Genomic DNA, 23,483 nt, shown 5'->3' with positions numbered 1-23,483 from the left:
AGAATAAAATGTAACCTGTATAATTAGATGAAGTTAGGCATAAGACAAATATCAAGGAAAGCAACTTAAACCACAGTCTCACGACTTCTGTTTCACTCAAGCACAAGTGTTTAAGCTATTCATCAATAACAACTAGCAAGAGGTCCAATCCTTGAACTTCATCTCAAGCCATAAAGTCATAAATGCATAAACAAAATCTGAAAGACTTTCACAGGCTTGTAGTGAGGCTTGGCTACAAAAAATCATTGGTTTTTCTAGGATTCAAAGGCTTAGATTCTAAGAGAGCACAAATCCTAGGTTTATCCAAATATTATTTTCAATACAATTAGCTTACTCACTAGCCTTTCACTTCAATTTGCATTTGACCTTATTACACATCACACATTTTCTTTGATTGCTCTTTTTTTTAACACACAACTTATCTGTTGTGTGCTGATGCTTTACCTTTTACTTTACATCCCAATCAACTCCCCCAAATTTGGGGTAATTTGCCTTGAACTATCTGCTCTCTTAGAATCTAAACAAGGTATCTGGAGATATTCATTCAAGTTCAGGGTTCAATTTTGAAAATGTAATTTAGATCACAAAGGGTGCAAAGGATACAATTATCATTCAAGGTAAGCTTTTTGGTCAATTGCTTGTATATACATAATCATGGCCTTCATCATGTCCTCATTCATACATTTCATTCTAAAATTCAGAGATTGATGCAAAGACTATTACTCAAAGCTAGTCATTCACTCACAGTTTAAGATCACACTCTCACCGGTTATGGTTCAAGCTTTTCTTTCTCAATCAACCTGTCTACTGACTACCAATTCTAATTTCAAGTTCACATTCTTGTTCTTTCTTTGTCTACATACATACTTGCTTAAACTTATGAAAAGAAACAAAAACTCCATCACAATCATGCATTCAATCCAAATTCAATTCATAACACCAATTTTCACAAAAAGATAAAAGTGTTTCACTGCATAATCATCAAGGCCAAGTCAAACTGTTTCATATGCTTCAAAACATGCATACCAACTAACCACAAACAAAAATAGCAGTGTATATAAACATTAACCTAAATCACTAAAAACCAATGTATTGAAACTATAATCATTATAATAATAATCCAAAAAGCATCATCAGGAATTTAGAATTCCTGTGACTGGTCCTGAGTATCCTATGTCTGAGCCTCCTCCTCATCTGTTAGAAGGAAAAATAGGGGAATCAGAGAGAGCTAAAGCTTCTCCAGATGGGGAATCGGAAATGATAATCAAAGGTGGAGATGGGGGAACTACTTCAATCTCGCAGGTTGTGCATGATAATAAACTATCCTTGGAATAAGCTTTGCAGCATAGGGACTAAGGTTTGCGAGCTTTAGACATCCGGTCCTATGGTTGCTGACGGAGGAGCTGGAGTGGATGATGAAGGGATGTCATATGCTCTAGCCCTTTTTCTCGATGCCATCTGTAACTAAAAAGAACTCAAAATTCCTTAGACCAAATTTATTCAAGTTTAAAAATAGAAATAAAGGCTGAAATTAACGATGGGCGCTTAGTGGGATACAACTTGCTCAGCGCACCCTCAGAAATATAACATATCGGCTTAGCGAAATAGCATGCGCTTCAGCCTAATCAATGCTGCAACATATATGCGCTAAGCTCAACAGGGTTGTGCTTAGCGGCACCATGAAATTCAGAAAATTCACTAAGTATGGGGGCTTAGCGAGCAAGGCTCGCTTAGCCCAATGGCTGCCACAATGAAATGAGCTTAGCCGAGAGAGGCTAGGCTCAGCGCAATAGCTACCGCAAAGATTTGCACTTAGCCCAGATAGGCTGGCTTAGCACGCGGCTTTCAACAAAAACACAAAATTTTGTAAGTTACCTGGGCTTAGCAAATCAGCCTCGCTTAGCCACATGCATTTCAGCAAGAGGATGAGTGTTCATCCTCAAAAGATGAACTCGCTTATCTGTTGCAAAAAGGCAAATCAAACATGCAAACCAGTCAAAACTATCTACACAGCACAATCATATATAAAGTCCTAATCTTTAACTACTTCTAAAAAAAGCATTCAAACCCTAAGAATCAAAAGCTAAATCTCAGGTTTTCTAACCTAAGGTTCAACAAAAAAGAAGAGAAAAAAGAAATAGGGAACTTACTTGGATCCTTGTTAGTTGGTGATGCATGAAGATGCAGAAGAAAGCAAAAATGCAGGAAGATGAGTACAAGAGAGAAGATGCAGGGAATGCTCTGAGAATTTTGGGCAAATGTGAGTGTAACTGACGTTACACTCACTTAAGCAATTTTTTACCCTCTCGCTTAGCGAACCGTAGTGCTAAGCGAGCCAGAGAGATGTTTGGTTTCTCAAAAATATAATTTTTTTTAGCATATAGTTGAGCTTAGCGCACAGAAGCGGTGCTTGGCGAATTCTGTAGGTCATAAAACCTGCAACTCTCGCTAAGCCTGGCTCTAGGTCGACTTAGCTAAAATGATGCATCTTGAATACAGAGGAGTGTGCTCTTAGCGGATGATAGATCGCTTAGCGCTGACATTGCCGCAAGGATTTGGGCTTCGTTGGCATGAGTGGCGCTTAGCTCGATGAAACCCTGTTTAGGCCACAAAGAATTGAGCTTAGCAGCGACATGTCGTGCTTAGCCATAAAATACAATATGCTTAGCGAGTCGGCTGTCGCTTAGCCAAATTCAGATCGAATTGAAATGGGCTTAGCTCAGCCTTGGCCAGCTTAGCGGACCAAATCAGCCTGAGATGCAAGGGTTGAGCGCTAAGTGCTAGAGACTGTCAGCTTAGCGCATGACCAAAGATGCGTTTAGCGCGAGGCTTGCGCTTAGCGAAAGAACTATTTTTCAAAAAAATAAATTCTGAGTTATTTTTCAGTCCCTTCCTCAGGAGCGCTTCTTTAACGTCATTAGCTTGATGCTTTTACCTCAATGGGTGATCAAATGTACTGTGTTGTGTGCCCGTGTAAATTCTTCACCATGGTATAGTTTCAACCTCTGGCCATTTACTACCTATGTTCTGTCAGGATTCTGAGATTGTGGGTCGTATAGCTCTATTGCACCGTAAGATCGAACTTTCTTGATAACAAAGGGTCCAGACCATTTAGATTTCAACTTACCAAGAAATAATTTCAATCTTGAATTAAAAAGCAGTACCTGTTGTCCCGGTTTGAAGTCTTTCTTCAATAGTTTTTTGTCATGATAGGTCTTGACTTTTTCTTTGTAAAGTCTTGAAGATTCATAAGCTGTTAATTGCATTTCTTCTAGCTCCAACAATTGGATCTTTCTGTGCTCCCTGGATGCCTTCTCATCAAAGTTCAAAAATTTCAGAGCCCAATATGCCTTGGGTTCCATTTCAACTGGTAAATTACATGATTTGCCATACACCAGTTGAAAAGGAGACAGACCAATTGGAGTTTTGTATGCAGTTCTGTAAGCCCATAGTGCATCTTCCAATTTGGCTGACCAATCTTTTCTGGTTGACACCACTGTTTTCTCTAGTATTTTCTTTAATTCTCTATTGGATACTTCGAATTGCCCATTAGTTTGAGGGTGGTAGGGGGATGCCACTCTATGATTTACATGATATTGACTCAACACCTTTTGAAATTGAGTATTACAAAACTGCGAACCACCATCACTGATTAAGATTCGAGGTACCCCAAATCGAGCAAAAATATTCTTCTTGATAAACTTCACCACAACCTTAGCATCATTTCTTGAAGTGGCCATAGCTTCCACCCATTTAGACACGTAATCAACAGCTACCAAAATGTATTCATTTCCTGCAGATGATGGAAATGGACCCATGAAATCAATACCCCAACAATCAAAAACTTCAACTTCCATAATGTTTTGTAGAGGCATCTCATTCCTTCAGGAAATTCCCCCCATTCTTTGACATTGGTCACACTTTAAGACATGGTGATGGGCGTCTTTAAAGAGTGTTGGCCAGAAAAATCCTGACTGTAAAACCTTTGCTACTGTTTTGTCTCTGCCATAATGCTCGCCACACGGTGAATTGTGACAATGCCACAATATGCCCTTGGCCTCCTCACTTGTCACACATCTTCGAAGAAGATTGTCTACACCTACTTTGAACAAGTGTGGATCATCCCAAATATAATGTCGGGCATCATGAAAGAATTTCTTTCTCTGCTGCCAATTGAGGTCTTTGGGAATGACACCTGCTACCTTGAAATTAGCCATATCAGTAAACCAGGGTCTCCCTGCAATTAAAAACAAAGATTCATCAGGAAACTTATCTTTTATTTCATCCTCCTTTAAAGTGACCTCTTCATTCACTAATCTGGATAGGTGGTCTGCTACCATATTTTCAGAACCCTTCTTGTCCTTGATGACTAAATCAAATTCTTGAAGCAACAATATCCATCTAATCAATCGTGGCTTGGAGTCAGCTTTGCACAACAAATATTTAATTGTTGTGTGATCAATGTAAATCACTATCTTTGATCCCACCAGATAAGATCGAAATTTCTCAAGTGCATAAATGATTTCCAACAATTCTTTCTCAGTGGTGGCATAGTTAATATGAGCATCATTCAAAACTTTGCTAGCATAATAGATAGTATGAAACATTGTGCCCTTCCGCTGCCCCAGCACAACACCTACGGAATAATCACTTGCATCACAGATCAATTCAAACTCTTGTCCCCAGTCTGGTGTTGTAATCACAAAAGCAGAGACCAACTTGGCTTTGAGAGTGTTAAAGGCTTCTAAACATTCTTCATTAAACAAAAACACAACATCCTTGTTCACCAGATTACTTAGGGGTTTAGCAATTTTGGAGAAGTCTTTAATGAATCGCCGATAAAATCCAGCATGACCTAAAAAAAAAAACTCCGTATGCCTTTCACATTAACTGGAGGTGGAAGTTTATCAATAACATCTAGTTTTGCTTTACCCACCTCAATTCCTCTTTTAGAAATCTTGTGTCCCAACACGATATCTTCTTGGACCATAAAGTGGCATTTCTCCTAGTTGAGCACCAAATTAGATTCTTCATAGCACTGTAACACTTTCTCTAAATTTGCTAGACAATTTCCAAAAGATGCACCAAAGACTGAAAAATCGTCCATAAAGACTTCAATACATTTCTCTACCATATCAGCAAAAATTGCCATCATACATTTCTGGAAAGTAGCTAGGGCATTACATAAACCAAACGGCATGCGGCGATAAGCAAATACACCGAATGGGCATGTGAAAGCTGTCTTTTCTTGGTCCTGAGGATCTACTACAATCTAATTGTAGCCCGAGTATCCGTCCAAGAAACAGTAGAAAGATTGCCCTACAAGTCTCTCAAGCATTTGGTCCATGAAGGGAAGTGGGTAATGGTCTTTCCTTGTGGCTTCATTGAGCTTCCTGTAATCAATACACATTCTCCATTCGGTGACTGTTCTTATAGGAATCAGCTCATCTCTATCATTCTTGACCACTGTCATACCTCCTTTTTTCGGGACAACTTGAACAAGACTAACCCATGAACTGTCCGAAATTGGATAGATGAGCCCTACCTCTAGCAACTTGAGCACTTCTTTTCTTACTTCTTCTTTCATTATAGGATTCAATTTTCTCTGAGGTTGTCTCACGAGCTTGTAATCAGCTTCCAAATTGATGTTGTGCATACAATATGATGGACTGATTCCTTTTAAATCAGAGATGTGCCTACCAATAGCAGCTTTACGACTTTTTAGAATATGTACCAATTGATCCTCTTCTTCTTTCTGCAAGGAGTTGCTAATTATAACGGGTTTAGTCTCATTATCCTCCAAGAATACATACTTTAAATGCACTGGAAGGATCTTCAATTCTGCTTTAGGCTTTTCTGTTGGTCTAATTTTTTCTAATTCTTCAAGAACCACATGACCAACAGAGTTGTCTTTTGGATCATCAAGCTCTTCATCACAAACTAGGCAGTCTGTCACATAATTAGGTTCTTTTTCCAAAGGGAACTGCAGTACCATGGTTGAAGCTGATAATGTTATCTCCTGCTCCACCTCTTCTTCTTCAAAATAGGCATCACTCATATCTGGGTGCTTCATTGCTTCAAAGAGGTCAAAGGAGATTTTCTGATCCTCTACACTGAGTTCCAACCGACCTTTATCTTTGCCTACAACATATCCAGTAGTTGTTATGCAGGGATATTCTGGAATAATGGAGACTTCATCCTTTTCTTCTTTGGTTATCAATTGATGATGTATTGTGTTAACTTGAAGAATGCTTTCTTGATGTGTTTCAATCTCTGCATACTCTTCTTCTCTTCTGACCACAACTTTAATCATGTCGTCCACCAACTTACCAATCCGAGTCTCAGCTCTTTTAATTGCTTGTTGCATTGAATCTATTGTACCCTTGAATTGCATTAACAGGTCATCCAGATTAGACAACCCTTCTGCTTCATTGTGATAATAAGGTTATCATTCTGACTCCCATTGATAATCTGCCAACGAATAGTCCTTTTCAAATTGAGTTTCCTGCTATTGCATTGAATAGCCATCACCTTTAGAGCTAGCTTGATATGTCATGAAGTCTTCCAATACACTTTCAAGATCAGGAGCTCTTCCCTTCTCATGATAATTATACATGGTCGACTCCTGTTGTTGGATCAAGTGGCCTCAGAATAATTAAGAAGGGGGGTTGAATTAATTATTCCTAAACCTTTACCAATTAAAAATTAATCTTCTAAGGCTTTTACTAAATTGTTAAGAGAATGAGGAGTAGAAGAGAAACTTAACAGAAAGTAAAAGCAGAAATTAAATGCACAGCGGAAAGTAAAAGAGTAGGTAAGAAGGAAACAAACACAATAGAGTTTTTATACTGGTTCGGCAACAACCCGTACCTACATCCAGTCCCCAAGTGACCTACGATCCTTGAGATTTCTTTCAACCTTGTAAAAATCCTTTTACAAGCAAAGATCCACAAGGGATGTACCCTCCCTTGTTCTCTTTGAACCTAGTGGATGTACCCTCCACTAGAACTGATCCACAAGAGATATACCCTCTCTTGTTCTCAGTCAACAACCCAAGTAGATGTACCCTCTACTTGTACCACAAAGGATGTATCCTCCAATGTGTTAAGACAAAGATCCCAGGCGGTTAAACCTTTGATACTTTGTGAATAGGGATACAAAAGAATTCTCAGGCAGTTAGTCCTTTGAACACTTATGTATTAGGGAAATGGAAGAATCAAAAGAATTCTCAGACTGTGTCGTTTTGAATTCTTTGACAAAGGAGAAGGGAGACACAAAAGAATTCAGGCGGTTAGTCCTTCATTCTTTTGGAAAAGGGAGAAGAGAGACACAAAAAGAATTCAGACGGTTAGTCCTTGGAGAATTCTTTTTGGCAAAGGGAGAAGAGAATGAAAAGATGAATAGCACAAGTTTTCAAGGTTTGGAAAACCAGAAAACTTCAGAAAGCTTTTGGTACAAAGAAGAAGAAGAAGTTCAAAGAGATTCAAGGCTTGTAAAGGATTGTATGAATAAGTGTTAGAAAGATTATTTTAAAGATTGAAGAAATGCAAAACAAAGCCTTGCTTTTATAGACTCTTCATGTCTGGTCAAGACAACCATTTAGAAGAGTTATAACTTTTAGAAAAACTTAAAAGCAATTTGAAAAAGTCAAAAACCATTTGAAGAGTTACATCTTTTGATTTATTCAGAAACAGTCAGTGGTAATCGATTACCAAATCAGTGTAATCGATTACACAAGGCTTTTATGTGAAAGGATGTGACTCTTCACATTTGAATTTGAATTTCAACGTTCAAAGGCACTGGTAATTGGTAATCGATTACAACTCTTTGAAAATAATTAGAACGTTGTAAATTCAATTTGAAAACTTTTTCAAATCCATTTTGCTACTGGTAATCAATTACAACAATCGGGTAATCGATTACCAGAGAGTAAAAACTCTTTGGTAAACATGTTTTGAGAAAAACCATGTGCTATTCAATTTTTGAGAAAACCTTTTTATACTTATCTTGATTAAGCCTTCTCTTGATTCTTGAATCTTGAGTCTTGAATCTTGATCTTGATTCTTGAGATCTTGAACCTTGAATCTTGATTCTTGACTCTAAACTTTCTTCTTGAGTCTTGAATTCTTCTTGATTCTTATCTTGAACTCTTGAATTGTTCTTGATTCACTTGAGTTGTTCTTTGATTGATCTTTGAGCTTTTTGTCATCACCTTTGTCATCATCTTTTGTTATCATCAAAACACCTTTGAATCACCTTTGATTCATCATGAAGCTTTGCTTCTACACCTGTCTCCAGTCGGATTTATTTATAGAATAGAAATAACAACTGTCCTGGTAATGTTCTCCTCCAGCAAAATCATAATTTATTAGTGGAATAGAGATAATAATCTTCATGATACAGTGGTAGGAGATTGTATTTCTTCGGAATAACTAGGCTACCTATAGGAGATTCTATACATACAAAACACTAACAGAAACAACGGTTATCCAGTTCAAGAGGAAAACAAATATGAATTGAAATTAAATATTCACAGTTTATCAAAGAATAAAGAATAGACACCTAGGACTGAACTAACTTTCCAAATAGAAAGATGTTCCCCGGCAACGACGCCAAAAACTTGTTCGAACCCGGCAAGTGCACCGGATCGCGCAAGTAGTATAAAATGGTAAGAATCGAGTATCGAACTCTCGGGGAACTTGTGTTACTTGGTAAAGCTATATTCAGTGAATAGGTGTCTAGTATGAAAAGAGATGTGTGGACTATGAACAGGTATGTAAACTAACTATTAAGAGGAAAATCACATGAGTAATGATGCGTAAAGACAAGTAGACAACATGTTGGTCTTTCTATTAGGTGCCTGATGTTAAAAGGATATTCTCTACTTAACAATGCTCATGTGTTCTATGGTGTCTCCTGAAATGCTAAACCCTGATTCCTCATGATAGTCTAGCCTAATCCCGATCAAGAATCGTCCTCAGATTCCTCTTGTTGGACTAAACTCGACCAAAACCACATTAAGACAAACATACAAACAACTAGGTTACCATACCCTGATCCCTCGTGATAATACAATAAACTAGCCCTGTCCTATCAAGTTCTAAGAATCAGACCAGTTTCCATTGTTGAATGATCCTAACAAAGCATGCATCTATGTGATCAAGGCAAAAACACACTGAAATGACGTACTGATAGCATAGAGAACACATAAAACATCATTAAATAGATATACAGGTATTTACATCAAGTACCTACAAGGAAGAACCAACAAAGGATTTAGCTCTCCATAACTGGGAAGCTTCCATTACAACAAAGAGAAGAGAAAAATGAAGAATTGAAGAAATACAAGCGGTGAGGATGTCTCCTCCACTTCTAGAACCTCACAATCACTCAAACTCATCTCAAGCTCTCAGGACGACTTCCTCTTCAAGCTCTGTTCTCTGCAGGTCTTCGCAAAGCAAAATCTCTCAAAACTCTTTGGACTCAGACCCTTCTCTCTCTAGAATCTCTAACATGCAGAAGATCTTCAAGAAAAGGACCAAAATCCCCTCCAAAATCTGATTTCAGGCTTAAATAGGTGGCTTTGTTTGTGCTAGCACGCTTAGCGCGACTATGGATCGCTCAATGCGCATTAGTGGATTTTGGCTTAGCGTGTGCTTTTCTCGCTCAGCGGATGGACTGAAGCAGTGTGCTTAGTGGGATGACCCTTCGCTCAGTTCAAATGCACAGCTCATCCTTCTTCCAGATTCTTCCTCACGCTCAGCCGAGGAGTGTTGCGCTCAGCGGATGGCTCGCTAAGCCAGAAGATTGGGTTAATGAGGGGATGAAAATCAGCACTTCACAAACTTGCCTAATTAACCTGAAATTGAGAGGAAATGGTTATTAAACACACAAAATGGGAGTACTAAGTATTTATTACCTATCTTTAACAAAAAGTAATTACAACACTACAAAATAACCATAAATTGGAGGAGTTTGATACAATTTACACAGGTTTTATACATAAAATTTAGTCGTATTCATTGACTAACCACCTTACCATCATCGTCACTAGATTAAGAAATGGAATTATTGGAATGATTATTTTGTTCAAGGTGAAATGAACCATGGTATTTTGCATTAAATTTCAAAATACATGTAATGGTATATACGTCGAACTAGACAAAATATATTGTGTGAGGGGACACTATCTATTGAGGTTGTAATTTTACTTTGGAACTTTAATAAATTATTGCTATCATTATTCATTATTATTTCTAAGATCGTAAATCTTAATTCACAGTGTTATCCTGGTCATCACCTCCACCAATCACATGTTGAACCCAATGTACCTCCATTGCATATTTCTGAATATATGCCCCAACATCATCAATCACATGCACAATCTATTTATCAATCAATAGGCTTCTCTGGATACATCCCTCAAGGATGTGAACAAAGTTTTCAACCATTGGGGTTCTCATCATATATGCCTCAATACTCATTTCAAGTTCTTTTTACCTCAAATGTTTTTTATGGAGTCTCGCAAAGGTTTGGTACCATTGTGAACACTCTACCATCAGCATATAGCCCACCTCCATCGAGCTTTTGTTATCGTACACCATTACCTACTCAAATGCATGACATGGGTCATGAGGATGAGGGGAAAGATGATGATAACAATAATACCGACAATAATGATTATGATGATGGCCACGGTGGTGATCATGTTCCTCAACAACAATAAACAATTACACGTGATCATCCTAGAACAAGAGGAGTAAGAGGTCGTAGAATAAGAGGAAAAAAACCACCAACAAATCTAGTGTGACAAGATAAGAACCTCAACGCATATCTAAAAGAATTCATTGTGGGACATCATCCCACTATTAATATTTTTGTTAAACAAAGATGTAATTTTCATTTAAATTTAAGTCTTTTGCATTTTTTTAATTTACAAAACAAATAAAATTCCTTAACATTAGTAAAACAAATATATAAATATCAAATATAGAAAATATATTAAATAAAGCAATATTAAAAAATATAGATAATATGGAAAAAAAATTAAATATATAAAGTATATTAAATAAAATAACATACGGAAATTTTAAATAAATATAGAAAATATATTAAATAAAACTATATTAAATATTAAATAAAACCATATAAAAAATATATACAGAATATTAAATAAAACTAAAAAGTAAAAAAAATTCATTTTTTTTTCAAAAAAATATACGTAAAACAAAAAAAATAGAATTCGTAAATAAATATACGACTTCTATACAAAAAAAGCTAAACGAATTTAAATGCATAAAAACAAAAATAAAAATAAAAAAGCCTAAACGACTTTAAAATATAACTAAAGTCATAAAAAAGTTTATGACTTCAGTTAAAAAAATAGAAGTCGTAATTGATGTTATAACGTTTAACTCATAAGTCGTAACATCTATTACGACTTACCCCAAAATACGTAATAATTCAAAATCGATCCCCAATTGGTAATTAAAAAAAATTACACCTATTTGATCAATTGGCCCCTAGGAATGTCCAACCCAAATGAGTTTGTCCTAAAAGAAATCATAACGCTCATTCAGATACATTTCAACTTGCATGTAAGTACTTTTTTTCCCCTAAGTATTGGTATAAAGTTACTCCATCGAAAATAGTGATTAATCTTTATTAAGGACCATCAGCACACACAAAGTGGATATTTTTCTTCCAACATGATTTATTCCACATCCAAGGAGTTAATTAAGATTCGAACCTAAATCATTTGATTGATGAACATAAATCACTATCACTTGTGTTAACTGTTATTAGTTCTATGTAAGTACTTATTCAACTATGATTTGATTTTGATGAAAAAATTTTAATTGAGGTTAAACCATTCTACTCAATAATTCTTGATATGCATTAAATTTTAATAATGTAACAGTTAAATATTTTGATATTATCTTAATGACTATACAAATCAAATTTAAGGTAAATCGAACATTTTAAACTAACTTATATTTGACATTTACTTGTATTTTAAAATATATATTATTTGATAAATTCTCTAGTAATTTTTAAGCTTTACAAAAATTTATAAACATGATTTATCCAATATAAACTTTTATTAACAGTAACCTAAATAACTACCTAGTCCAACAAAAGATCAACTATTAAGATTGTAACCTTATTTTCCAGGAAGATATTGACAACACAAACTCCATTATAAGTTAGTTAGAAAAACAAACATATTCATACATCTATTTTAATTTAATTTTTAAATTTAAAATAAACTATTGGAAAACAAGTCCCCCATTACATGTTAAATATAAGTTAAGAGGTGATATAAATAAGAAGGGAATGAGTCTAAAATGTCAAGATAATTTTGAACAAGTAGGACTCAAGTTATCCCCTAAGAGAGAATTATTATCAATAGCCAAGTAAGCAATTGTGCTTCAAAAGCAACGGTGCTTGGCTGTAGGGGTGCACAAAAAAACTGGGTTGGACTAAATCAGATTGTAATTGGCTTGACCTGAACCAGTTGCATACTAGTGACCTGAACTGCGCTACACTCTCTCGATCTCTCTTGTGTCTCAACTCTTGTCTCTCTCGTTTCTCACTCTCTCGATCTGTGACGCTCAATCGCTCACTACCCTGTGCACTTTGTTCAATGAGATAACCCACCATTTCACTTCACTCTTCATTCCATCGCATTGTTCAAATACTACGTGTGTTTGTTGCCATTTTCTCTGTCATTTTCCTCTAGTAAGTTTTGTTTCTCATCATTTTCCTTTATTTAATTTTTGTTTCACAATCATAGATCATAGTGTCTCTCGTTGAGCCTTTTATGGGTTTTACACCTTCATTGTGCAACCCTATTTTTCTCTTTTTGCCCTAACATTAACAACTTTTTTTTGGAATGCAAGGAGTTTGATGAAATTCTTGAGAAAGGGATTGAAGTTGAACCCTCGTTGATGGGTGTTTTGTTTCCAAGACCCTTTTAAGGAAACTACTTTTCTGTCATCTCACCGTGTTCTTCATTTGGAGAAGTGGGGTATTGGTTTTCATGGCACCCAATTGCTTCTTTTAAATTCACACTACCATTTTAATGGCTAAAGATTGATCCTTTTATTTTAAATTCCACTATGAAAAATAGAGTTCCCCCCAAACCTTCAATTGTCTTGTATGCCATTATTTGTTTCTCATCTCAAACTTTTCCTTTTGCATTCTATTTCAGATAATTGCTGCAACACCCAGTCTATGTTTTCTACTTACAGTTTTACTACTTGAGGGACAATGTTTGAGAGCATGAAATTTTCTATATTATGTTAATTCTTAGTATGTTGTGAATGATATTTGTAATCTTGGAATATTACTTCTTGAGAAAATTGAATTAGCTTCAATTTCTAATACTTATATTGCTTGTTGAGAAATATTATCTCCTCAAGAAAGTTATTGAAGTGGTTAATAAGCTTCTGAAATCTTGAAATTTAATGATGCAATCCTACCCCCCCCCCCCCCCCAAGGGTATTGGATAGAAGACTCCAAGAGGATTGAGCTAGAGCTACTAAAGAAGGCCCTAGGGTTCTCACGAACCTCAGGGTAGATTTCTAAGTCCATGGGCCAAGGTTGGGTCCACTCTTCTTTGTAAATATTAGAATAGGTTTTTCCTTCTTTTGGGCCTTGTATTTTGGCCATTCTAGTAGTATAGGGTTTTAGCGTGGTATTTCAGGGCATTTTGAGTAGTCTTTGTAGAAGAGACTTTTTTGTATTTTCATGTATTTTGGCATGGGGTGAGCTTAGCTATTATAGAAGGTATGTGTAGATAAGCTCTAGCTTCTCATCTCAAGGAGGTGAGCTTAGCTATTAGAGGGGTGTGTGTAGCTAAGCTCTAGCTTCTCAAGGAAGCTTCTCAAAGAAGCTTCTCAAGGAAGTTTCTCAAGGAAGCTTCTCAAGGAAGCTACCTAGGCTATAAATAGAAGCATGTGTAACACTTGTTGTAACTTTGATGAATGAGAGTCTTGTGAGACACACTTCAAAGTTCAACTTCTCTCCCTCTTTTCCTCCTTCAATTTCATGCTCCCTCTCTCTCTTTCTTTTCCTCCATTGAATCTTCCTCTCTAAGCTTCTTATCCAAGGCACTCTCTTGGTGGTGAAGCTCCTTCTTCCATGACTTATTCCCTAGTGGATGACGCCTCCTCTCACCTCTTCTCCTTTATCTTCTGCTGCATCACCATGGTGGAAAATCACCATTGAAGGACCTCATTGAAGTTCAAAGATCCAGCCTCCATAGAAGCTTCACAAGCAAGCTTACATCAAGTGGTAATCAGAGCACAAGAGCTTCAAGTAGGTGCTCCTTAAACCTCCATTAATTTTCAGCTTTAGCTTCTCCTCCATTGTTGTTTCTTCATTTTTCTCCATGTATCTCCTCACATGTCTTGTGCTAAATGTTGTTAACATGATTCTTTAAAATTTCCACCGATTAAACTTGCTATAGAAGCTAGATTTGATTTTCTATGGTTCAAATTTCTTGTTCTTGTTCTTGTTCACCTATTGTAGTTTTTTCATAGAAGTCATGTCTAGTCATGAAACTTGTCACATAGATTTCTTATGTTGTGCTGAATTTTATTTTCTTGTTCTTTGTCTAACTCATTTGTTCATGAGTGTATGAAATTCTTTTAGCCTATTAGTTGATTTGAGTCAAATCTTGCATGCTAATTAGTCCTTAACATGTTCATGCAAAATTCTTAGAGAGTCTTTGATTGTGAATCTTTTCCTGAACTTTTAGGTTTCCTTATGATTGTATCTATTGTGAATTTGAGTTTTGGTGATTGAATTGTGTTAGTCGTCATTTACGACTAACTTTTGTATTGAAAAACATTATGAAATTTATGTCTTTTCCCCAATTTATAGTTCTTTTTGTAGGTTTGTACATATTTTTATTTTTAGTTTAATTTTTATATAGTAGATATTCCTTTTATTGTGAATTAATGTGTTTTCAACTTCAGTTTCAGGTGAAAAGCTGAAGAATAAGAAGGTTGCAGTAGCTGGTGTCTCACTAAGCGAGGCATATGCGCTTAGCGAGCAACATCCGCTAAGCGAGACATCAGCTCGCTTAGCGAGTGAGGAGAATCTGGAAAAGAATCTGCCACGCATGCACGCGCTCAGCGTGCCATCAGCTCGCCCAGCGAGTCATTTGTCTCTTCTGGCGCCCAACGCGCCTGACTCGCTTAGCCAAAAATCACTAACTCGCGCTTAGCGCGAAAATGGCGCTAAGCGAGCCTTCGAGGACAAAAGGCCCTTAAAAGCTGAAGTTGGCGAAAAAAAAAAAGAGAGTCTTTAGCTTTTGGAAGAATAGAGATATACGTGAGAGACGCAAAAGGGCAAGGGAGCACCAAAAACCTCAGCTTTCAAGAGGATTCTAGGTTTTAGAGTGATTTCTAGGTTCCTAGAGGTGGAGGAGACATCCCCACCACTGTGTAATCTGAATTTTGCTTCCAAAAACCCCCTATTGTAACTGAAAGGTGATAACTTGCCATGGAAGGCTAAAAAGCTTATGTTGGGAATTTACAATGTTTTGGTAATCGATTACCAATGTCTTTGAACGTTGAAATTCAAATTCAAATGTGAAGAGTCACATCCTTTCACATAAAAGCTTTGTGTAATCGATTACACATATTTGGTAATCGATTACCAGTGACTGTTTCTGAATAAATCAAAAGATGTTACTCTTCAAAAGGTTTTTGACTTTTTCAAATTGGTTTTAAGTTTTTCTAAAAGTTATAACTCTTCTAAATGGTCCTCTTGGCCAGACATGAAGACTCTATAAAAGCAAGGCTTTGATTTGCTTTTCAATACACTTTTACACTTATTGAATCAATCCTTTACAAGCCTTGAATCTCTTTGAACTTCTTCTTCTTCTTTGTACCAAAAGCTTTCTAAAGTTTTCTGGTTTTCTAAACCTTGAAAACTTGTGCTATTCATTCTTCTCATCTCTTCTCCCTTTTTCCGAAAAGAATTCGCCAAGGACTAATCGCCTGAATTCTTTTTGTGTCTCTCTTCTCCCGTTTCCAAAAGAACAAAGAACTAACCGCCTGAATTCTTTTGTGTCTCCCTTCTCCCTTGTCAAAGAATTCAAAACGACACAGTCTGAGAATTCTTTTGATTCTTCCCATTCCCTTATACAAAAGTGTTCAAAGGATTAACCACCTGAGAATTCTTTTGTATCCCCATTCACAAAGAATCAAAGGTTTAATAGTCTGAGATCTTCGTCTTAACACATTGGAGGGTACATCCTTTGTGGTACAAGTAGAGGGTACATGTACTTGGGTTTGACTGAGAACAAGAGAGGGTACATCTCTTGTGGATCAGTTCTAGTGGAGGGTACATCCACTAGGGTTTCAAAGAGAACAAGGGAGGGTACATCCCTTGTGGATCTTTGCTTGTAAAAGGATTTTTACAAGGTTGAAAGAAATCTCAAGGACCGCAGGTCGATTGGGGACTGGATGTAGGCACGGGTTGTTTCCGAACCAGTATAAAAACTCTTGTGTGTTTGTTTTCTTCTTCCCTACTTTTTTTACTTTCCACTGTGCATTTAATTTCCGCTTTTACTTTCTGTTAAGTCTCTCTTCTACTCCTCATTCTCTTAACAATTTAGTAAAAGCCTTAGAAGAGTAATTTTTTAATTAGTAAAGGTTTAGGAATAATTAATTCAACCCCCCCCCTTCTTAATTATTCTGAGGCCACTTGATCCAACATCTTAAAATTGCATGGTTACTAGTCTATTTTTTTTTAAAAGGCTAAGGAAAATGGTTACAAGTCTATTTAAGATTAGGAGTTTAGGACTGTCATATTTTTTAGGCTATTTCATTGATTTTTTTTCTTCTTATTTTCTTTTCCTCTTGCCTTTGGCTTCCAAACTCAGCCATGGCCCCTGGATGTCTCAAGAATATGATCCATGTACTGAAACGTATTCTGATTTGTATTTCAACCGTCCAAAAGTTCAGAAGGCACTTCATGCCAATGTAACTGGGATTCCTTATGCATGGGAAGCTTGCAGGGTTTATTTATAATCATTTTTTGATATGTTTTCTAGAGGCCTATTCTATTACTTATTATGAGTTTGATTCAAAAGGGGTTTCTTAACAGTGATATTGTTGGGAACTATTGGACTGATTCTCCTTTATCTATGTTTCCTATATATCGAGTACTAACTTATTAGTACTGGTCTTCGAATATAAGTCTACCGATACCTACATTTTCTTTTAATCTTCTCTTTCTACTACTACTATTGTGTGACCCGATAATCAAGTATTTTGAGTAGTGCTGCCAAGGTTAATAGTAGCATAAAAAATTCACTAATTTAATTTATGGGATAGAATTAAACCAAATCATTTTATTTCACAGAAATTTGATGATCCTTCTAAAAACATATTTACAAATAATTTATATCTAGTTACTTTGCTAATTCAAAAAAATAAAATTTGAAAACCAATTCAAAACCAGTTCGACTCTGAAAATAGTTTTAAATTAGTTTAAAACCAGTTCAGAACCGGTTCGGCTTTGAAAACAATTATAAACTGGTTTGAAACCAGTTCAGTTTAAAACCAATTCAGAATTGGTTTTCTAAAACCACTTCAATTTCGAAGCAAATCGCAAACCAATTCATAGATTCGAGTTAAAAACCAAACTGATTAATCCAGTTTGAAAACCAATTCAGTTCGATTTTTTCCAAACCGGTTTTTGCACAACCCTACTTGGCTGGGACACCTCGTTGCAGTTTCAACCCCTACAATGCCAAGGAAGCACCGGTGCTTTAGCCTTTTAATTAAAAAAAGGTTTTTATGTTAAAATATTGTTTTCAATTGTGCTTCTTCATACATCTGTTGCATTTCTTCAGGAAAAAAATGATTGTTGCAGCTTAAACGTTTACCAACAATCATGTGTAAAAATGTTAACTTTTTTTATTTTTAATTGTAATTTTATAATGTAAATGTTGCATATAAGTAGGGAGTACTTCAATCTTTTTCACACCTATAACCTTTCAAATTTCTCTCATTCTCACTCTCAAAATTCTAAACTTTTTCTTTGATTTGTTTTCATTGGATCCAAATCAAAATTCATTTAATATAAATCAGTTGTTAAATTTGATGTCAAATTATCAATGACACACAAATTCAAATTCACAAAATTCTTAGAATTTACCCAACCCACAAAATAATCCTAGATAAGATAATTATAAATTAATTAATAAGTTATTAATAAATATAATGATGTAAGCTTTTTGGTGGGACCCAATGAAAGAGAGTTGCTTGCATTGAAAAAAAATGAAAATAAGTGATGTGTATATAAAAGATCTATTGAAAGCATTAAAAATGAGTTTCTCCATTATGGGTGCTGTAATGACTCTTCCTCACTTTTTGATAAGATCCCATATGCAAATTATAACTATAATATGGTATGAAAGCCTATACATAAGGCAACACATGAAGCTTAAAATAAAAAGAGTGGCAGAAAAATTTAAAGGCCCAAATTAAAAAGAAAACTCGAGCAAAAAAAGAAAGAAAGAAAAGGGCTTAGTAACAATTAAAATTTAAAAAAACAAAAAAAGAAACACAAGTAAACAACAATTGAAAGCAAAAACGAAAACTTGAAGTACAAACCCCTATGTTGAACATTGAAACAAGTCACAACTAAGTCAAATGTGTTGGACTATAAACAAGTCACCCCTATGTTTATCATTGGTTGTCAAATACATGTTAAGAGATATACTATAAACAATGAGTTGAGTCCAAAGTACTAAATTATTTTTGAACAAGTCACATAATAAATCACTTTCTCAGTGATATTTTGTGTGAGTTTTTTGTGGTATTTTGCATGCATTTTCATAACAGAACTCTTGTTTAGACACTAGTTTTGTATTACAAAAGTGCAATCGCTCAATTGAGTGAAATAGTTGGAAATTGGATGATTTTATAAAGATTTGAAAACTCTGCACTTGATCACGATAGTTGTACGTTTACCATGACTATGATAAATAACACGACCACAATAAAATGATAAATCACTCAAGAACAGCATTAACAATCCAACAACAACCGTGGTAAATTCACCACAGTCATGGTTAATTCCACTTCTTCAAGTCAAACGTGACTTATTTAGGTAGATCGGAAAGTTGGATGGTATTCACCTCCCCCAAGGTAGGAGTGAGGTAATCCATAAAGGTTTGAGTTAGATTAGGTGCCTTTGCTCTTTTTCTCTCTCCACAAAGTTTTGCACAAAATCTTTGGATTAGCTTGTTAATTCAAGTTTGTACAATAGTGTGGATTTGGGGACCTGGTTTGCTTGCACTACAAAACAGAGGAGAAGATTAAGTACAATGGGAAATAAAAGAATAAAATAAAAATAAATAACACAAAATTAAATATAATAAAATAATTTCTATAAAAAAACTTTTTGGTTTGCCAAAATTAAACTAGAGGGAATTCCGCAACTAGTCCTCGACAATGGCACCAGAAACTTGACATGTAAAATATGTAAGGCTCGCACAATGAAAAATATACCCTATGCAATAGTAACAATGGACTAAAAAGTCTGAATATTGAACCCAAAGGACTATTTGTACTCTTAATTAGTTAAGTTTATTAAACTAACAGTTGGAGTGATTAAAAAGAGGATTTACATATTTTTATGGTTTTAGTTTTTAGAAGAAAACAAATAAATTAATGCAATGAGAGATTTGAGTGATCAGGGGTTGGGTTCCTACAAATGCTGGAGAACAACCTATTCAGTGGCGTTGCCCATGAAGATCCTATGCCACACCTGAGGAAGTTCACCAAGTTAACCAACATGGTGAGACAGAACCGTGTACCAATAGAGTAAATCAAACCATATGCTTTTCCTTTCTCTCTCAATGGGAAAACATGAAACTGGTTGTGTTTACTACCTGAGAACAGCATCACTACATGAAACTAGTGCAAAAGTATCTTCTTATGAAGGTATTTCTCTCCCATGAAGATGGATCAATACATTAGGGACATTGGAAACTTTCTATAGAGGGAGAAACTTGAAGCTTGGGAAAGGTAGCAAGAGATGATCAAAAGTTGTCTACACCATGGCATTACTTAACAAAGGTTAGTTCATATTTTATATGGTGGAATTTCGTCACACAATAGGACAAGTTTAGATGCTGCTTGTAGGGGTAACCTCATGTTAAAAACCCCTATTGATGCCATCAGGATCATTAAAGATATGTGTTCTAACCCCTATAACAACTCAAGGGATAGGAGGATTATGAAGAGAAACATCAACAAGGTGGAGAAAGATGATTCCCAAATTGAATTGGGAAAGCATATGCAAGCTCTAACACTAAAAATTAAGACACTCATGAGAGCTCAAGCTCAAGTTCCCATCACTACACCTCTATTCCCAACCTATGATAGATGAGGGATTGTGCATGGTCAAAGAATGAAGTAGGTGGAGTCTCAATTGACCAGCATATAGTCTTTCTTGTCACAAAGGCAGTCAGGCTACCTCCCTTCACAACTTGAACCAAATCTTTAGAAGGAGGATGCCAAATGTTGTGATGACTAGAAGCAAGAGAATTCTAGAGGACTCCGAGGAGAAGGAAGGTTATTTCCCAAAAGCTGTAGATGACGTCTTTATTGAGATGGATCAAGCACTTAAAAAAGTTGAGGTTCCTACTGATGAGAATCTAGTGCCAAAGAAGGATGGGAATGAAAAGCAGGAGATACTGACATCTCATCAGGTAAGTCTACCCTTTCCTCATAGAGTTAAGAATGACCAACGAGATGTGCAATTTAGAAAAATTCTTGAGGTTATGAGTAAAGTGCACATCAACCTCCCTATTGTTGAGGTTATTTCATAGATGTCATTTTATGCCAACCATTTAAAAGAATTTTTATCAAACAAATAAAAATTGGCAAGTTTTGGCATTGTGGGTCTTAATGAGGAGTTTTTTTGTTGTAGTCCTTAGAAAACTTCCCCTTAATATGAAAGACCTCGGTAAATTTACTATTCCTTGCTTAATAGAAGGGTCTTACTTTGATAAGTGTTTATGTGATTTGGGGGCTAGTATAAACTTGATGCCCTATTTTGTCTTTAAGAAATTGGGCATAACAGACTTAGAGCCAACTAACATCTCCCTTAACCTTGATGACTATTCAATTGTCTATCTTAGAGGTGTAATTAAGGATGTGTTGGTTAAGGTGGACAAGTTCATCTTCTTGGCTGATTGTGATTTTAGATATGGAGGCTAATAAGGATGTCCCTATCATATTGGGACAACCTTTCCTTAGTACTTGTGATTTGCTTGTTAAGGTTAGGCTTGGTAGACTCACCCTTAGACTAGGGGATGAGAGAGTAGTATTTAATCTTTTTGATACTTTGAAACAATCTTCCCTATTTTCTTTCTATAGCTTTATAGAGTTTGTTAGTATTTTTTATGTATTGATGGAAGGTTCATTCCCAAGTGTGGGGATGTCTAACCCTCTTAAGAGGGTTCTCACTGATGAGGACCTTGACTAAGAGTTGAACCGTGAAGTGGAGGAAATACTAATGTTTCTTCACTCTCAACATGGTCCTAAACCACCTAGTTATGAAAGGTTGGAATAAGGTAATGCCCTAAAGCTAAAGCCTCTTTTTAAGGAACCTCCTGAATTGGAGTTGAAGCCCCCTCTTCCAACTCCAAATATGATTTTATTAACTTGGCATCTTCTCTTCTAGTTATAATTGTTGCAGGTTTACATGAAACTGATGAGGAGAAATTGTTGTAGATTTTCAGGGACAAGAGGGAAACCTTTGGGTGGAGCATTCATGTCATGAAGGGTTTGGGCCCCACACTCTACACCCACAAGATCAACACTAAAGATGGGTCTTTACCTAAATGGTCATCCCAAAGGAAACTTATTCCCAACATGATGGAAGTTGTCAAAGGAGAGGATGTTAAGCCCATTGTCAAGATGAAGACATACGATGAGGGATTCCAACAAGTGTAAAACATTATACACCCCTCTAACCTCTAAGCAACTCCATCATCACATTACAGGATTGTGATGTTAAACAAGTATTTTTTAGGAGGCAATCCATGACTGGTATCCATTTAATTTAAGTTTTCTTGCATTTATAATTTAGTTTCTAAGACAACCTACTTGCCAGTACTACGGACATGGTCAATTGACTGTGGTATATGCATTCATTGTCAGAATCGAGTACAGTCATGGTCAATCCACAACCTAAGTAATTACCATCAGTGTCGATAACAACTATGGTCGAGTCCACCGCGGTTGTGGTCTTTTAAAATCAAAATCATTTATTTTCCATGTACTTTTTTAGTTTCAACATTTTTATTTCAATTGCGGTTTTAGTAATCTAGTCTAGTTCATTTAAATTCAGTCTTTTATTGTGTGTTCATTTTAGTCTTATGCATTGAGGACACTGCATGTTTTAAGCGTAGGGAGGGGTATCATCGCTCCTCCAACTTTGAGCTCTATGTGATATATGTGATCTCTTGCATTGCTCTAGTTTCATCACTATGTGAAAAATTTCTTGGGCTTAGAATTTTGTGTTTTCAATTATTCCCTTAATAAATAAAAAATTGTGAGTGTGTGTGTATTGGGGTAATTGGAGTTTTCTTCAGGAAGGAACATTAGCATGCATGATTGTGAACTGTTCTTAGAGCTACCCTCAGAAATATGGGTGAAATGATCCTTTCATTAACATTGTTTTATTCTTTGTTTTGACATGCATATTCTTGAATAAATTCTATTGTTTTTACAAGATAAGACTTTGATATGCTTTCTTAAGACATATGAATTGTTTTTATTAGTTTTTTCCCCTAGTTGACCACTTTGAGCCTGAATGATTATTTCTTTTTAGTCCTTGAACTATATTGTGATAAATATAGATGTGAGGAAAAAGGAGGAACTAATACACATTGCAAGTTGTGCCAGTGAATAAATTCTAAGTCCTTCTCTCATGTGAAATCAAAGACAAAAAAGGGTTGATGGAAAAAAAGAGAAGAAAAGAGAAAACAAAAGAAAAAATGAGAAAAGAAAGAAAAAAAAAAGAAGTGTGTGTGTGTGTAAATTATTGTACCCCAAAGAAAATAAAAAAAAAACAAGGAAAACATATCAAAAGTTAAATGAGAAAGGTTCAAAAATAGGTGAAATTTTCCTTGATTTCTTAATGTTTTCATATGATTGAGTGAAGCTTTTTGTTATCCTATTTCTTTCAGTACTTACCTTACATTACATGTTGGCCCCATTACAACCTAGCATGTCCCACTTATTTGGAGTTTTTGGCTTTATTTGAGTTGAATTGATTGATTTACAGAGTTGTGAACTTGCTTATTGAATTGTGATCTTAAGTGTAATTGTCTATCTATATAACATTGTAAAACACTGAGGGATGGTGAGTAGAGTGAACTTGAAGCTCTTTAAGACTGTTTGCTTGTTAATTATAAACCTAATGGATTCCTGGGTGATTTT

The 23,483-nt window shown here is 35.7% G+C and overlaps 1 protein-coding gene across 1 annotated transcript; it reads right to left on the bottom strand.

The window, feature by feature from the left end:
• Positions 1-1,368: 1,368 nt before the first annotated feature.
• On the bottom strand, positions 1,369-6,616 carry LOC114416194. Its single transcript, XM_028381091.1, has 5 exons — positions 6,532-6,616; positions 5,305-6,423; positions 3,984-4,855; positions 3,165-3,608; positions 1,369-1,464 (listed from the first exon to the last, which is right to left on the bottom strand). Exons 1-5 carry the CDS (start codon positions 6,614-6,616, stop codon positions 1,369-1,371), a joined length of 2,616 nt encoding a protein of 871 aa, XP_028236892.1.
• Between the last annotated feature and the right edge of the window lie 16,867 nt (positions 6,617-23,483).

This window comes from Glycine soja, chromosome 1 (genome assembly GCF_004193775.1).
Source record: "Glycine soja cultivar W05 chromosome 1, ASM419377v2, whole genome shotgun sequence".
Classification (NCBI taxonomy): domain Eukaryota; kingdom Viridiplantae; phylum Streptophyta; class Magnoliopsida; order Fabales; family Fabaceae; genus Glycine; species Glycine soja.
This window is presented reverse-complemented; position numbering and strand designations above follow the sequence as displayed.

Bases quoted from the DNA above. Each gene is read 5' to 3' on its own strand.
- LOC114416194 (XM_028381091.1), bottom strand. From the start codon at position 6,616: ATGTATAATTATCATGAGAAGGGAAGAGCTCCTGATCTTGAAAGTGTA. The intron at 6,424-6,531 runs GTGATGGCTATT...ACAATGAAGCAG, and splicing joins ATATCAAGCTAGCTCTAAAG to AAGGGTTGTCTAATCTGGAT. The intron at 1,465-3,164 runs GTACTGCTTTTT...AGTTCTTTTTAG, and splicing joins ACTTCAAACCGGGACAACAG to TTACAGATGGCATCGAGAAA.